Raw genomic sequence first — 18,604 nt, 5'->3', positions numbered from 1 at the left:
ATGGGGTATGAAAGAGAAAATGTTCAGACAAAGCCAATTTGTACATTTTTTCACTGTCAGCTTGTTGTAGGACTTTTGAGGAAGAGTGTGTTCTGACCTTCCCTGTCAGCTTGTGTAAAGGAAGAGCCCTTTTGTCACCTCAGTCACTGATTTTGCATGAAGCAAAGTTGGAAATACTTTTCTTAAGGTGGACTTTCTTAGAATTTTGTATTCAAGAACAAAAATGAATCAAAAGCATGGAAATACTGATATGACCATAAATATTTTTATTAAATGTGAAAATACAAGGGCATAAAAATAGTACCCATATTTGTAGACATGTCTGAGACCCATTTCAAATATTAGGTTCCTTTTTTATTTATTAAAACACTACATTGAGATGGATTAAGTTACTTAGTCTTTTCTCATTCAAAACAAACTAAAACCTCATGGTAAGAGTAATATTTTCACAAACATCTCCAATGTTTACCTCCTCCTTGCTCGGCTTTCCACTGCAGGTAAGTGTTTCAGCCACAGACAAGTGCAACAAAACCGGTTACTATACACAAAGCCACGCAGTGGCTAATTTTACTCTTAAATCATTCAGCAAATGAGATCTTCCGTAAACAAAAAGAAAAAGCCCCAAATAATCCCACCTCTTAACGTCATTTGAAATTACAGGATAAACTGCCACTAACAAAAAAGGAATGATCTGATTTAGAAAAAGGATATTAGTTGTTGGCAAATTAACATTTGCCTTCTTCCTTTATAAATTTGGAAAAGTCAACTACATTCAACAAAGTTGCATGAACTTCTCTAGGTTATACCATTGCCGTGTGCTCAATGAAAACTTTGCAACGCCCATCACCAGGGCCCTGTGTCTGTAACCTCACCAGGGAGCCATTTTATGTACTTTTTTCATGGTAAATGTCAAAGACAACTTCTGATCCATTTAAAGGTGAAATTTTTCATCATCCATGGTGAGTAGAAAATGGTATCAATTTCAAATTGTGGTTTTATTGGCTACCTTTTTTACAGTTATGTTTTCTCCTAAACCATGGGTAGTTTTAAAATTCCATCATCAGGGCAACAAAAATGTGTTTTCATACCAATACTTTAAAAAAGATTTTTAATACTGACTAAAGACATTGTAGAATTAGTAGTATGTTACATCCGATTCACATTAGTAAGCTGTCGAGATTTTTTTCAAGTTTTCATCTATTCATGGTAAGACAGCACAAACTTTCAGAACTGAGGAATGGGTTAAATTTTGTCTCCCGTTTTGGAAACTTTTCACAGTGCTTCTAGACTGATATGTCTAATACTTCCTGCTGGGCAAAATATCCACAAAGTACAGACCCCTAATAACTCCACCCATGGAGCTCACCAAAAAGGAAAGAAGAGCAGAATATAACAGAGCTATGGCTAGGGTACCCCTCTCTGATTTCACTTTTCCTGAAAGAGCCATAAAGGTTGCCTGATGGCCGGGCGCGGTGGCTCATGCCTGTAATCCCACCACTCTGGGAGGCCAAGGTGGGCAGATCACGAGGTCAGGAGATCAAGACCATCCTGGCTAACACAGTGAAACCCCGTTTCTACTAAAAATACAAAAATTAGGCATGGTGGTGCACGCCTGTAGTCCCAGCTACTTGGAGGCTGAGGCAGGAGAATCACTTGAACCCGGGAGGCGTCCCTGCACTCCAGCCTGGGCAACAGAGCAAGACTCTTGTCTCAAAAAAAAAAAAAAAGTTTTTACCTGGCACCTGCAGTCCCCAAGGGAAAATGAAAGTAGTACGGTTTTACAATGGCTAATGATACCCTACAGTCAGGCAAGGGGAGTGACTATCTCTTTAACATCCAGGCTGCTGCTCAGTCACAGTTTAGGGTAAGCAGGGAATGACTGTCTTTCCATTTGGGTGGACACCAGAAAATTGCCAATGGCCATCAAGGCTGAAACTCAACAGTTGTTACTTTCTTCATGAATCAGCAAAACAACAGATTGCAGAGAATTCATTTCCCTCCATGGCACTGGCATGTGGCACCAGAGCTGCTTCTCTCTCTTCACTGAAAACAGGCAAGTAACTCTGCACATCAGTTAAGATGACTAACTTAAATCCATGATAAGAATTTAGGAATTGAAACTATGGTTGTTACAGGCGGAGAAAAAAATGAAAATGCAAACAAGCCTCTGGGCAGCGGGTGGGAGGTGGCCAGGCCCGGGACCTTGACCCCTTGTTGTTGGCAACTGTCATGCTCTCCAAGTGGAGGGCAAGTGATTTGATATTTCCTTTTTTTCTGATTCTATATGAAAATTCTTTTCAAAGTAGGTAAAAGCCATCACTATATTTCAAAGAGGTCAGTGACATATACAAAAGGAAAGAGATTGAAAAAGATATTGCTGACATAGCCAGTAGTGAGATTACTAAATAGACAGAAATGCCTTGGAAATTATTTTTACACTGGCTTGAATCGAAACATTGAAGCAAAATGAAAGCTGCAAGGTGTTCACTAGTTTTCCAAATGCACTGTCAAGTTTATTGGTAAGAAATAGACTCCTAAATAGATGCAGAAAGCACTTAAATGTTTTGCTCAATTCAACTATGTGGTTTTTGTCTCCCAGTTAAAAGTTTGTCCACGTATGTTTCAGGATAAGACTACGGATGAAAACGGTTTGTGCTTTGCTGTTATGGATGTCTGTGGTCAGGATGCCTCCCACAGTGAATTAAAATGCTTGATTTCATTAAAAAAATTAGACCCTTTAATGGTTAAAACACTTCAAAATGCTTTGAGGCAGAAACAAAACCTTTCCAGAACAAAGGTAGCAATTCCTATCTAAAGTAATTCCCTCAGCTTTCAAATGCAGCATCAAGAGTTCCATAAATATTCAATATTCTTGATTAAAGTAACATTTTTTAGGGAAAAAGCATTCAGTATACAAAGACTGAATAGTTCACTTCTTAAACAGTATCTTCTTAAAAGGTAAGAAGAACGTATCTCAAGAGGAGATGTCATCTTATTAAATGAAACAACAGTGGAAATACAGCCAGACCTGACTAAACTTGCAAGCCTGTATTTTCTTGTAGGCAGGAGAACATCAGAGGCATCAAGATCTGGTAGAAGGGCAGGCCTACTGTTTAACACATACCAGCAGACAAGTCCCACGTGGGAGGCACCAGAGACCTTTAAGATAAGGTCAAGCCTTGGTATGAGAGAAGGAGAAGCTGCCAACTGTCTTTACTTAAAAGTGGGAACCATGGCATTCTGTATTTATTTATGTTGACTGTGCAACTTTATGTTTCTAAGCCAGTCTTGTTACATGAAATTCTCTATAAAAACTCAACTTCAGTTGTTTAAAAAGTATTTCAATCTGCACTTCAGCAATATTATTTTAAATACCACCACTATTTTATCTGAACCTATTTGACCCATAACTTTTAATTTGTTGTGTTTAATATTAAAAGGGTCCATAGGAATGTATAGATTCAAGTTTCAGTATTCTTCAGGTACTGAACCAAAAAAAAAAAAAAAAAAATGTACATTTAACATTAATCCAAAGTCTAAGCCTGGATATATTACCATTTGGTGCCAGGGTTCCTAAAAGATGGTCTCTTGCTCCTTCAGTGACAGCCATGTTGACAGACCACAGAGGTGTAAACACATGCACACTAAAGCTTTCACGCTACTCACAAGTGACTAGACCACATCGAAGCACAGCTCAAAAACGTTCATGTTCTCTTTAAGAATACTAACCATTCTCATGAAGATTACAGCTCCTTCTTACATTTGTAGGCACAGACTTACTCTGCAAGGCTGTGAAGAGAAGAATCTCAGCTCCAGTGTAGAAAAATACAGAATACGTGAGCACGTCCACAGGTGAGCCTGCCTCAGACCACTTCCTCCACACAGCATAAAACAGATGCAGGCTGCTCTGTCAGAAACAGAACCATTCCTTGCCTCCCTGCCGTTGCAAACCCATTAACCATAAATCTAACAGGGATAAGAACAGATTTTTTTCCTATTAAAGCAACTCTTTGGTCATGGACAAACAAAGATTTGAATTTTTTTTTCATTAGGGTCCCGGAGGAAGATTTCTTTGTTTTTAATCTTTAAAAAAATTAAGGAAGAAGAGCAGAAAAACAGTTGGTTTAATTGAAGTGGAATTTAAATCGAAACGGTCCGCCTGAGCTGAAGGGATTGAAGCCTTGCCATGAGTTCCAGCTTCTGTGGAAAGGGTTGCCGCCGCCTCCTTGCTGGCTCTCTGCATCCAAGGGATCTTCTCCGTCATCGAACTTCTTTCTCATTTCTAGAAAGAAATCAGAAAATTAAGAACCAGATAATATCTAAGGTATAGGGGCAGGGGGAATGTTTTCTTTGGGCAAAGGAGGGTGGATGGGCTTGAGGAGCTACTTACTTTTCAGTTACTGAGAGTTGTGCCTGACATTCAAATCCAGGCTCTCCCATTCCCACCCGGAAGAAACAGACTAGAGAAATTCACCACAAAGAGGATGAGGTTCAGGCCCCAAATCTCACTCCAGAAGCAGCTACCCAAGCTTGGTAACTACCCAGTGAAATTATTTGGAAAAAAATAATTCAAGAAAAAGAAACTTCCAAAGGTCTACACTTCCACTGAAACAGGCAGCTCACTACCCTAATCCCCAAAATGAAGTCTGTAAGGCAATGACCTCAACAAGTGTCTAATGAGCTTTCTCAAGACTCAGTTTAATCCAAACAGCACTAAGGCTCCTCAGACATGAGGGGAGAGGGGCCTCCATAACATCCAACTCCAGGAGACTCACCTTTCCCTCCCATGCGAATGGTGCCCCCACAGCGGGGCCTCTGAGCCCTGAGCAGAAAGAGACCAATGCAGAGACATGGGAGAAGGCAATAGAGAGGAATATTGCAGGGACAGAAAGAAAGCGCTCTTGTCCTCAGAGCCATTAGAAAAACCCTGGAAGACAACCTAGGCAAATACTATTCAGGACACAGGCATGGGCAAAGATTGCTTTTGGCGTTTCCATCATGAAATTGCAACAAAAGCAAAAATTGACAAATGAGATCTAATTAAACTAAAGAGCTTCTGCACAGCAAAAGAAACTATCAACAGAATAAACAGACAACCTACAGAATGGAAGAAAATTTTTGCAAACTATGCAACTGACAAAGGTCTAGGAGGAACTGAAATGTACAAGAAAACAACTCCATTAAAAAGGGAGCAAAGGACATGAGCAGACACTTCTCAAAAGAAGACATATATGTGGCCAACCATCATATGAAAACAAGCTCAACATCACTGATTTAGAGCAAATAATTAGATCATTATTGCAAATAAAAAATGGCTATTAAAAAGTTTTAAAAAAGATGCTGCCAAGGTTGTGGTGAAAAAGGAAGACTTATACACTATTGGTGGGAGTGTAAATTCATTCAGCAATTGTGGAAGACAGTGGCAATTCCTTAAAGACAGAAATACCATTCAACCCAGCTATCTCATTACTGGGTATACACCCAAAAGAATATAAATTGTTCCATTATAAAGACACATGCACGTGTCTGTTTATTGCAGCTCTATTCACAATAGAAAAGACATGGAATCAACCTAAATGCCCATCAGTGATAGACTGGATAAAGAAAATGTGGTACATGTACACCATGGAATACTATGCAGCCATAAAAAATGAGATCATGTCATTGCAGGGGCATGGATGGAGCTGGAGGCCACTATTCTTAGCAAACTAATGCAGGAACAGAAAACCAAATACCACATATTCTCACAAGTGGGAGCTAAATGATGAGAACTCATGGACCCATAAAGGGGAACAACAGACACTGGGGCCTATTGGAGGGTGAAGGATGGGAGGCAGGAGAGGATCAGGAATAATAACTAATGGGTTCTAGACTTAATACCTGGGTGATGAAATAATCTGTACAACAAACCCCCATAACACACATTTACCTATGTAACAAACCTGCACATGTACCCCTGAACTTACAAAAAAAAAAGACTTAGCATATAGCTAGGTTTTTTAATAAATGGAAAATAAAGAATGCAGAAAAAATGCAAATATAAAAATAATCCCAAGTCCCACTTTGCTCTCTCACAGTAACTTGTCCTTTAGCGGTTCAAAGATACTTAGAGAAAAGCCAGTTTACTTCATTCTGGGAGGTTAATCTGAAACCACACATTTAGGAGGAGGAAACCCACCAGTAAAAATGGAGGGCTCTTATGCTGAGTATGAATAACTAACTGGGTATTGTAGTTGATCTGAAACTCAGCTTTGTTTTACAAAAGCTAATGCAGTTAGACTCAGGCCCCATATCTTTGATATCTCACAGGCAAAATTAATCTAGGGTGTTAGCACTTAGAACAGTAGTGAACTGCATAGGGGGTGATAATAGCCCCAGAGAAAGGATGCTGTGAATGGAAAGAGAAGTGAATTCAGCTATATCCACATCATGTAATTACTTAAAAATTCAATGGAGTGGTCTGCATACATTTCAAAGAATGAGGTAACTATTTTTCAGTGAGAAAAAAACTATAGCCAAGATTTATGTCAAGTGAAAATTAAGTTTCAGATTGGCATAATCATGTGATTCTACTAAACATATTCATAAATACATGATACATGTGTTTTGATACATGCATAGTAAAAAACTTTAAAAGAAAAGATAGTTCATCCTGAACATAAGAACAAGAGGAAAGAAAAAAGACCTGCAGCTCTTTCCTCAGTGCATGCCTCTGTGCAAGGACACTCATCCCCTCCGTTGGCTCCCTGCTACCTTAAAACTTAGCCCAAAGTCCCCCTCAGTCCTCCTCCCATAAGAAGATCCTGACTCCCAGTCTGATACACTATCACTTCTGTGCACTGCACAAACTAAGAGGATTGAACTGCTCAAGGCAGGTTGCAGCCACTCAATATTTGCTGAGTAACAGGACAGTATGTATCCAATACTACTTGATAAGGGAAGTACATTTCTCCTTTACTGGATTATAAATTACTTGAAAACAAAGCATCATTTACCTTCAATTCCACTGCATAAGTAGGTGCTCCAAAAAGATTTGACAAATAAAACTCTCCTCTCTTTGTTTAATTTGTCTAGCTCAGATCACAGCTTTGGCTCCCACTGACATGGAAGGCCACAAAAAAGCAGTGTCAGCTTAACATGAAATTCTCTGGCAACAGCAAAGCATTGTCCAATATCACCTCAATGCTTAGCCTGTCTCCCTCTTATTAAATTTCCAGGCCATATTAGTGTACAGCAAAAGAACACACATGGCCAGGTGCAGAGGCTCACACCTGTAATCTCAGAACTTTGGGAAGCTGAGTTGGAAAGATCACTTTAGCCCAGGAGTTAACGACCAGCCTGGGCAACACAGCGACACCCCATTTCTACAAAAAATAAAAATTTTTTAAAAACACATAAGCCTGTTGATCTAATGATCATATGATTCAGGGCAAGATTCCTGGTGAACAGATATGGGGCATAGCAGGCCCTAGGCCAGACATCTGCTGTTCTCCCACTCAGTGCAATCCAGCCTGGCAAGCTGGTTTCCTCATCAAGCTCCTGTGAGCTTGGTGGAGAAAATTCATCATTGACCTTTGAGGTTAGAGGGAACCTGAGAGATCCTCTTATGCTCAGTATTGAAAAAAACAGACCAAAAAGTTCTGATAACTTGTTTGAGTAGGAAAAAGATTCAAACTCAGGCCCTCTGATTCCACACTTGATGATCTTTCCACTGTACCCTGCAACAGGAGCATAAGAGGGCTGAATGAGGAGGGCAGGCATACAACTGGACCTCTGGAACCGGGCTCAGGACCCGGCACTGCCTATACAGCCCCACATGCAGAACCCACCGCGCGTTCCACCCTCGCTTCTAACACCACCTCTAGGACGAGTCAAAGGAATAAAACCAAATAATACCTGGATCAGAGAGGACTTCTTTAGCAGCTGCTATGTCAATGAACTTTTTCTCAGCTTTTTTCTTTTCTTCTTCATTCTGGAAGTTATCTGGGTGCCACTGCAGTGCTAATTTTCGGTATGCTTTAATGATTTCTTGCTTTTTGGCATTTCTGAGGGGTGGTAAAATAATAATTAGTGGAGAAATGTCTAACATACTATCATAAAAATCAGAAGAGCTGATTAAGATCCCACTGGCAATTAACAAACTGGTAATTAATAAACTATTAAATATAAAATAGTTCCAATGGTATCACAGACCAAAGATCTGCATACAGTTCTGGATGATCATTAAAGCTGACATCAGGCTTCCCTGGATACTCACTAAGATTACTGAGAATAAAGCACTCCTGATCTTTAGAATTTTCCCTTTTTTAAAAAAGGTACATCAATGAATTTTTTAACTTTCTGAATTTGCAAGTTACCAAAATTCAATTCTTGGCATTAAAAAGATAGACTCTGACCGCCACTTTCAATTATGCTTCTGCATTAGCTTACTTAATAGCACAAAGATTCCAAATTTTGAAAGATGATGGTTTACTTAGCGAACCACTGAGGGGTGTATCATTTACTTAGTATGTACTTTTATATAAGGTAGATCTTAATTTCAGACTTAATTCTGAAAGTACTACTTTATTTTTAGGCCTAGAGAAGGCTTTTTCTTCCTTTTTCCATCTCCTCCTCCATCCCCACCAAAAGAAAGCTCACTCCTACCCCTTTACCCTTCTTAAAAAATCCAGGCCTAGGACCCATTCATGCTACAGTGTCATCTTTGTTGCCAACTACTAATTCTCTGTGGCTGCATTATTGGTCTCTATCAAAGAAACTTGCTTATAAAATACTCAAAGTAGCTTTCTAATGGTAAAGATTGTTAGGGTTTAATCCATATGACTGAAATTACATAAGTAAAGAAAATGAATCAGAGAGGAAAAAGAGCAATGATTAGCTTTGAAACAGAGTTGATTAAAAATAGCAAAGTAAATTTTAAATTAATAATTCACCTTTTTACTCCCAAGATTTTATAATAATCTCGTTTCTGCGACTGTTTCAATAATCTTTGTGCTTTCTCTAGACCTTCTCGAATCTGCTGATCATTTTCATTGTGTTCCTGAGCAGTTTCATAATCCTGAATCGCTGTCAAAATATGTTTAAGATAATATTGTTAAGGCAAATTATAATTTGTTGCCTTTTCTTACCCTGTAAAATTGATGCTAAAGTCATCATCCCCCAACCCCTTCACTCTTTGGTCATTATTGCCAAAAACCTCAAGTGATACCCCGTTAGTAACTTTGATCAAGAATATTTAAAACAGGCCGGGCACGGGGGCTCATGCCTGTAATCTCATCACTTTGGAAGGCCGAAGGGGGTGGATCACGAAGTCAAGAGTTCAAAACCAGCCTGGCCAACATAGTGAAACCCCGTCTTTACTTAAAAAAAAAACAAAAACAAAAATTAGCCGGGCATGGTGGCACATGCCTGTAGTCCCAGCTACTCAGGAGGCTGAGGCAGGAGAATCGCTTGAACCCGGGAGGCGGAGGTTGCAGTGGCTGACATCTTGCCACTACACTCCAGCCTGGGTGACAAAGCGAGATTCCATCTCAAAAAAAAAAAAAAAGGTTTAAAAGGCATAATAATTAAAACTGAGTTTAGGTAGTTTATTATTCACATTCAACAAAATGTACTGCTGTTTACTTGTCCACCCTCCCACATGATCTCTCCATACCCTCTGGGTAAATATGTTAATGTCAGCACTTTATCCAGAGCAATCTACCGCCATTAAGACTGGAGTGATTCTTCCCTGTGTAACAAAGACAGTGATAAAGCAAATCTGCCTGGTCAGTTATGGATTGACAACAGTGCAGAAGAATTAGATGTTTAGAAAGGGATCAGGAGGTGTGTTTGGTCAATGGGAAGCTAGAAAAAAAGAATTATAGAAAGAAAGGGAACGGAAGGAGCTGTCCTCAATCTGAATGACTCAGTAACCCACAGGCTCTAACACTATTACAATCCTAAGTGTCAATCAACATACAAAACACATACAGTCCCAGTACAGGCAGTCTGGGGACTATCCACATTACATCTTTTGTTTTATTACACAGTATTTAAAAAAAAAAAAAAATTTAAGACACGGGGTCTCTCTCTCACTTTGGCTCACTGCAACTTCGACCTCACAGGCACAAACCATCCTCCTGCCTCAGGCTCATGAAGCAGCTGGGACTACAGGCATGCACCACCACGCCCAGCTAATACACAGTATTTTAAATACTTAGAAAATACAAGGCACCTGGGTATCTAACACCATGCAGAAGAGTCAACACAGCAGGCCTGAGACTACTATCCTTAGAAAAGTCTGCTGACAAGGTTGGCTTACTGCTGATGTTTGGGAAGCCAGATTTCAGGAGTGCTCCCAACATTCCATGGTAAGAATGACTCATGGCTGAACTGTTTGTATGAAAAATATAGTTTATGTAAACATCTTTCCTTCTGGGAGTCTGCGATTTTGGTGCAGGCCAGGCAGAAGGTGTCTAGTGACTAGTCCCCCACAAAAATTCTGGGTGCAGTGTCTCTAACGAGCTTCCCTGGTAGACAACATTTCACACATTGTAGAATTTCTCATTGCTGGAAAAATTAAGCTTGTCCTTTGTGACATCACAGGGAGAGGAGTCCTGGAACCTTCTGCCTGGTTTCCTCCAGATTTTCCCCCTTACACCTTTTCCCTTTGCTGACTTTGCTTCTTCACTGGAATGAAAGCCCTCAGTACAACTATATGCTGAGTCCTGTGTATCTTCTTACCAGATCACCAAATCTGGAGATGGTCTAGGGAAGCCCCCACTCAAATTTTTCTCAATATTCTCCCTGGATAGATAATTCCAATAATAGATTGCTGGGTTCAAATTCTTGTTTTTATGAAAATGCATTTCACTAGGAGAAAAGACATCTGAACACTCATCTTGGCAATAAATAAACACAGAGGGAATGTAAGGCACCTTGGGCAGATTAAAATGAGAAAGATATTGGGGTAAGACTGAGACAGCCAAATGCAAAGGGGTTCCCGGAAAACCTCCATCTGCTCTGCGCACTGGGAGGAGTGCACGCTGGGAGGAGTGCGCACTGGGGTGGAGCCTTGGGAAGTTCGCACCATTTGCAGTAGGGAGGAGCCTGGCCCCTCCCTCTTCTTCCTGGGTGGAGCCTGGGATTCAATCTGCAAGGTGGGAAGCACACTAGCTGGGACTTTGGCCTTGTAGACAGTCCCTGTTTCCTTTTCACCCAATAAATCTTGCCCTCTTCAAATTGTCTGTGAGCCGAATTTTTCGTGGCTGTGTGACATGGACCCCCTGTCTTTAGCTGAACTAAGGAAAGAGTCCTACAACAAGACTAACAAATTTTGACAGGCTACACACTGCATAGAAAAACGAACCGCCACCACCTTTGGCCCTGTGGCACTGGGGAAGGGGACCCTTCCATCTTTTATCCTAAAGTGAATTCTCGCATCAGTGCATCATTAAACTAAATGTTCCTACAGCCCAACCCACGGGGACGTAAAAAACTTCTCCCAATTTAGTATAAAAACAAAACCATCATAAATAGTAGTAAGGTTTAACTTTACAATTAACACCCATAGCGCAACACACAGCTTAGTAAGGAAACAGACCTTGAAGGAATACAACAGGAAAATGTTTCAGTATATACACAATTTTGCGACTTGTGCGGACTCTACATTTAAAATATGTTTTCATTCTTACATGTTCAGGGTATCTCCCTAAAGCAGTCTTTTGTATCGTATTTGTGTTAGAATTTAAGGTGAACACATTTCCCCAATATAGGACAAAAATGTAAAATTATAGGTTGTTTCCTATATTCACATAATTGCAGATAACTAATTAGAAACCTAAGTATGGATAATGTAAGACTTCCCACAGATATACCTAGACAGACCATTTTAAATTACACTTTCTCAGACTCCACAATCTAAGAGACAATCTAAGGAAGAAAAAAAAAAAAAAACCCAATAGACAAAAACAAGCAATGGGGAAAGGACTCCCTATTTAATAAATGGTGCTGGGACAACTGGCTAGCCATATGCGGAAAACTGAAACTGAAACTAGACCCCTTCCTTACACATTATACAAAAATTAACTCAAAGTGGATTAAAGACTTAAATCAAGGACCTAAAACCATAAAAACCACAGAAGAAAACCTAGGCAATACCATTCAGGACATAGGCATGGGCAAAGACTTCATGACTAAAACACCAAAAACAATGGCAACAAAAGCCAAAATTGACAAATGGGATCTAATTAAAGTAAAGAGCTTCTGCACAGCAAAAGAAACTATCATCAGAGTGAACAGGCAACCATCTGACAAAGGGCTAACATCCAGAATCTATAGGGAACTTAAACGAATTTATAAGAAAACAACCCTATCAAGAAGTGGGCAAAGGATATGAACAGACACTTCTCAAAAGAAAACATTTATGCAGTCAACAGACATATGAAAGAAAACTCATCATCACTGGTCATTAGAGAAATGCAAATCAGAACCACAATGAGATACTATCTCACACCAGTTAGAATGGTGATCATTAAAAAGTCAGGAAACAACAGATGCTGGAGAGGATGTGGAGAAATAGGAATGCTTTTACACTGTTGGTGGGAGAGTAAATTAGTTCAACCATTGTAGAAGACAGTGTGGTGATTCACCAAGGATCTAGAACTAGAATTACCATTTGACCCTGCAATCTCATTACTGGGTACATACCCAAAGGATTATAAATCATTCTAGTATACAGACACATGCACAGGTATGTTTATTGCAGCGCAGTTCACAATAGCAAAGACTTGGAGCCAACCCAAATGTCCATCAATGATAGACTGGATAAAGAAAATGTAGCACATATACACCATGGAATACTATGCAGCCATAAAAAAGGATGAGTTCATGTTCTTCGCAGGGACATGGATGAAGCTGGAAACTAACACAGGAACAGAAAACCAAACACTGCATGTTCTCACTCATAAGTGGGAGTTGAACAATGAGAACACGTGGACACAGGGAGGGGAACATCACACACTGGGGCCTGTGTGGGGTGTGGGGCTGGGGGAGGGATAGCATTAGGAGAAATACCTAATGTAGATGATGGGTCGATGGGTGCAGCAAATCACCATGCCATGTGTATACCTATGTAACAAACCTGTACATTCTGCACATGTATCCCAGCACTTAAAGTATAAAAACATACACACACACCCCCATCCAATGTTTATCCCATCACCATAACTGAAAAGTAGAATAAGCCAGACATATATCAGCCCTAGATAAAGAATACCATGTTACATATTAGCCAATTCATTTTCTAACCTCTGAATCTAAAAAAACTTATCTATCCCAAATTACTTTTATTCTATATTCCCTTCACATTCCTAAGGAGCAATTACTAGCTTAGGATGGGAGACGTAAGCACACACGTTTGCCTACCCTCCTTGCCACCGAAATGACGAAAAGTAATATAACCATAGCAGCACTGAAGACAACAGCAGACCAGTAAGTTTGATAAATTTCTGGAAGATAGGAAGTGGGAGCACATTAGTAATAAACCTAAGTAGAGAGAACCATAATGTAAGCAGACACTATAAGAGGCCCTGGAAGATCTGGAAGCCATTATCTTTGGCCAAGGACCCTCAGTTTGGCAAGCAGAAGTAGCTATAAGGCAACTGTCAGGATAGTCCGTGAGATGACTACAGGATGGCTGGGCAGGCTCTGGCCCCTGTATATGGAGCTGCAGCATTAACCCCTACTGTAAGCAGAGTGAAAGGTGTGGCTGTGGAGCGCCCCTGTAGGGCACGCACACCTCTACAACAAACCTGGAACAAACAAAAAGTGGTCCCACCCAGAAAACCAAAGTTAAATAGATCATTTTACTGACCCCCTGATCAGTTAAATGAGTGAAGCAGGGCTCATCAGGGCAGCTGGGCAAGTGCCACCAGGGACGTTCTCCAGTGAACAGGTCCTAGTCACTTACGGCCTGCCCTGAGCTCCCCAGCACAGACCAGCATTTGAAAGACAGGTGCACACAGCTATAAGTGATTCCCTCTCTCACCCTGCCAATCCATTAGCGAGTTCCAAATCAGCTTTCCTTCACAATATAGCCATCGTTTAACCACTTCGCAGCATTTCCATAGTTAGCACTGTGACACGGGCCACCATTCACCTGAATCACTGAAACAGTTTCCCAACAGGTGTTCCCAGCTTCCACCCGATTCCCCTAAAAGTCTACTCTCAATGCAAAGAGATCCTTTGAAAGAATATAGTACATCCGACCTCCAATATAAACAAGCCCCATGGAACACCAATATTCTCCTGCTGCATAGTACACAAAAGAAACAAGGTAAACGGATGGGGCAGCTCCAAACTCCATTTTCAGCAAAACAATACAAAGAAACTGGACAAGGGCTGCTACAAGGTGCTAATATTAGCCATGAACCTAAGATGAGGAAGGAAGCAAATAGTGAGAAAGCCAAATGGTAAAAGATCACAGAAAATGCTGACAAAATATACCTTCTAGGAGTATGGGCTTACCCTGAAGTGACAAACTATATCCCTTGCATATTACAAGAACCAGGAAATCTAGAGTGCACATAGGGGAGATAAAGCAGAGGCCTTACTGGGGCAAGAGAGAGGTAAAGAAGAGAATACAATGAGAGGCAACAGCGAAACAGCCTGTGCGGCGCATCCCAGAGAACAGCAACTGTATGCTCCCTGAAGGTGAGGGGCTCATCCTGAAGTGCAAAACATACACCCTTTAGTGTAGCAAAGGAAGGGGGTAGAGGGGCGAGTGGGGCTGGCAGCAGATGACCTCCTGGCCATGGTTTGGTGCAGAGAAGTAGAGAGGGCAGGGCTAGACAGCAAAATCATTTTAGCAGGAAGCAGAATGTCTGTGGAAACAGGAAAGCAGAGAGTACTGCGACTATTAAATAAGAAGGCTGCCCTGGCCCCAGCACGCCTTACACGCAGAAAACAAAGAAAACTGACATCCAGAGGACTAGCACCACAGTCAGTTAGGGCAGTGAACTCCAACTCATTTTATGATGAGTAATAATTTTTTTTTTAACTGGCATAGTATCACTTAAAAGATATTTAAAAATCAAATCAGGAAAAGAACATGTAAAACTTATCTAATGAACATGCATCAGAAAGACATAGCCAAAGAATACTATTTTCTGAATAGCCATCAGAAAAACAAAACCAAAGAAAATTCTGGGCAAGCATCATAGACCAATTATGTAACTTAATCTAATCACTTCCATTAAGGGGAATCACAAAGCAGAATCAGAACTCAGGAAAGAGACCAGAAGATGATGAGGAGGTAAAAATGTGAGCAATCAGGACTCAAGAAAAATAAGAACAAATCAAAACTATCGTAGACATGAAGACAAAACAAGGAGGAGGACAAGGGAGAAGAGAAAAATGAAGGATCTAACAAAACGAAATAGAGAGTTTTAAAAGCCTGAGATTCATGTGTATTGCATATTACTTTTATAAAAATAAAAATGTTCTAGCGCTATGTTGCTAACAATTTCAATATACTTAACTATATAATTGAAAATATTAAAGATTATAAATTTCATTATGTATTTTTTACAATTAAAAATAAAACCACTGACCACCAACCAAAAAAAAGCAGATATACAAGTCATAAAATAGGGGTAATAGTTATACAGGAAAACAAAAATGGAAATAATTATATTGGCAACAGATGTATGACTGATCCATATCTGACTTCTGTCCAAACACTGTCTTAATGTTTACAGAGTCGAATATTGGCATACAAAATTATAATACATAAATAAAAACAACACAATGTGACACAGCCTATCGTAAAACATGAGACACAGGAATATACATTGGCAGAAAAAATTTCACAAAAAAATACTGAACACATTACTAAAAAATAATTCTAGATAGCTACAATTCTCAACTATGACTACACATTCATAAAGGGCACACATTTTGGTGTTTTTCAATTCAACGTTTTTACTGTACAAACAACATTCTATTTTCTCTTTTTAAGGGTGTTAACTACTTTAGATATTCCATGTAAGTAGATTCATACAGTATTTTTCTGTGTGTGGCTGGGTTATTAAATTTAGCATAATGTCCTCAAATTTGTCTTTATGGTAGATATTAGAAAACTTCCTGCGTTTTAAAAGCTGAGTAGTATTCCATTTTTTTGTATTCCAAGTTATATGTATCCACTCATTTGGTAAAGGAAGTTTAAATTGCTTTCACCAATTGGCTTTTGTGGATAATGCTTCAATGAACGGTGTGCAAATAACTCACTTGAGCATGTATGCAAGAGATGAGATCTGTGTTGCATTCTGCTTCACTGCTTTGATGTCCTGCCTTTATACCCATGCCAAAGTGCTTTGGTTACTGTAGCTTTGTTTGGTGTTCAGACATTATGTGTAATGCCTCCAATGTTTTTCTTCTTTTAAGATTGTCAGACTTTTCATGGTCCCTTGAGATTTCATGTAATTTTGTGGGTTTTTTTCTATATTCAGAAAAGTAACATTGGGAATTGAAAGGCATGCTGCACGTGTGGCTCACTGTGGGCAGCACGGCCATCTTCACAATAGTATGTCTTCCGACCCTTCAACAAGAGCATGCTCAAGAGTGTGGTGTCTCATTTTCATATTTTGTGAATTTTTCAGTTTTCCTTCTGTTACTGATTTCTAGTTTTATTCCATTTGGGCCATCAATCATAGTCTGTAAAATTTCAATTTTAAAAAATGTGTTAAGACTTGTGGTGTCACACATGGTCTATCTAGGAAAATGTTTCATGAGCTACTGAAGAGAATGTGTGCTCTGCTGTCTGTATACATTTGTTAGGTGTAACGGTTTTATGGTGCATTCAAGTTTTTTGTTCCCTTATTAATATTCTATCTTGCTTTATTATTCATTACTAAAAGTGGGATCCTGAAGTATCGTGCCATTATTATACTGCTGGCTATTTTTTGCTTCAATTCTGTCAATATTTGCTTTATGTGTTTGGGAAAACTGATGTCAGATATATTCATAGATTCTCAATGAATGAACCCTTTTATTATAATTTAATGTCCTACTTTGTCTCTTGTGAATTCTGAATTAAGTAAATCTGTCATATCGATAAATGCAAATTTGCTTAACCTATTTAAAAGAATTTCATTGGCTCAAAAAGCAAAGCCCAAACAAAACATTTTCACAGAGAAAGCTGTCACTAAGTCACCTCCCAGTAAAGCAGCAGTCTTTCCAGAGATTGTTCCAAACTTTTACAGCACAGGTGATTCCAGTGTCTCCAGAACACTGAAAAAAGAAAACTTCTAAACAATTGCACTGAATTCTTACCCTAATTAATAGTTTACTATACATAGAAGTCTGTGTTAAAAATCATTTTTCCTCTGAATTTCTGAGAAGCTGCAATATTCCCTTCTGGCATCAGACGCATTCATATCACTTTTGGAGATGCACTTTAAGCAAAATAAAAAAAGAATCCAAGAAAGATGAAGACATGATTAAATTTTTAAAATGAAGACAGAAAAACCCAGAAAGGCAGTGAAAGGAGTTCTGGGGCAAAAGATGTGCGGCAAGCCAGGCACAGCCAGGAGTTATAGGGCTAAAGAATATCTTCAGAGTGAAAAGAAAAAAAAGTGAAAAGAAAAAAAAAGTTAAAAAAAAATGTATCTTCACAGAGAGCAGATCTCATTCATACAAACTGTGTCATTAAAAATCTCAAGATGTTCTTAGTAAGACAGAGGCATAGGTTTCTTCTGGCAGAGAAACAGTAGCTCTAACTCGGGGTGAAGCTCACCAAACACTCCTGCGCCAAGTGAGAAGCATACTAAAAGTGTGGCCGTGTGTGAACAAGTGACTCCATGCATCTGACACTGGTTGGTGAAACGATTACATCTCCTTCTCTAAGGATTCAAACACAGGACTTGAGGCTGCAGCTATACATTAGTCTACTAAATGGCTTTCATTTCCTTACTATCCGCAATTATAGTTAGAGGAAATAATCTAAATACTACAAACATTATAAAAGTATACTAACACATACTTAAAATGTAGTTGAAAGATAAGATGGAAATATACTAATTTCCTTATTATCAGTAGTATACGATCGAGAGGCTATCTAAAGGTGACAGAGCAAGAAACAAACTTGGGTATATTAAAATTTATTTATATTATATTAAAGCTGTAAATATAACCAAAAGATCAAATACTCAACTAAAATTGAAGGTGAGAAAGAACAGAAGGAACTAGTGAGGTCTACTCGTTCTTCCTCTTCTGTAACAGGCAGACAAGGGATACTGCCTAAAATTGATAAATCAAGAGCTAGAGGAAGACATATTTTAATTTCAGTTATAGTGGTAGCTAATAATTAGAAACTATTAAACTAATATTAGAAATTTATTTAAAAAGTGGTTACAGTCAGGTGCAGGACATGCACCTATAGTCCCAGCTACTTGGAAGGCTGAGGCAGGAGGACTGCTTGAGGTCAGGAGGTTAAGACTACAATGCAATATAATCACGCCTGTGAAAAACTGCTGCACTCCAGAGGGGATACTAGAAATATTCAAATAATCTAAATGACAACAGAAACAGAGGAACAAAAAATTCAAAAATAAAAGGACAAAAA

General features: G+C 39.2%; 1 protein-coding gene across 1 annotated transcript in view; it reads right to left on the bottom strand.

Annotated features, from left to right (window-relative positions):
- Positions 1-243: 243 nt before the first annotated feature.
- Positions 244-18,604, bottom strand: part of DNAJC3 (DnaJ heat shock protein family (Hsp40) member C3) — a 108,611-nt gene continuing 90,250 nt past the window's right edge. The window contains exons 10-12 of the mRNA XM_050766572.1: positions 8,934-9,066; positions 7,897-8,045; positions 244-4,282 (exon numbers count right to left, since the gene is read on the bottom strand). Coding sequence (XP_050622529.1) covers positions 4,125-4,282; positions 7,897-8,045; positions 8,934-9,066 — 440 coding nt within the window. The 3' untranslated portion in view covers positions 244-4,124. The remainder of the gene's footprint in view (positions 4,283-7,896; positions 8,046-8,933; positions 9,067-18,604) is intronic.

The sequence above is a fragment of the Macaca thibetana genome, chromosome 17 (genome assembly GCF_024542745.1).
Source record: "Macaca thibetana thibetana isolate TM-01 chromosome 17, ASM2454274v1, whole genome shotgun sequence".
Taxonomy (NCBI): Eukaryota; Metazoa; Chordata; class Mammalia; order Primates; family Cercopithecidae; genus Macaca; species Macaca thibetana.
The sequence above is the reverse complement of the archived record's forward strand: the minus strand, read 5'-3'. Positions and strand labels throughout refer to the sequence as shown.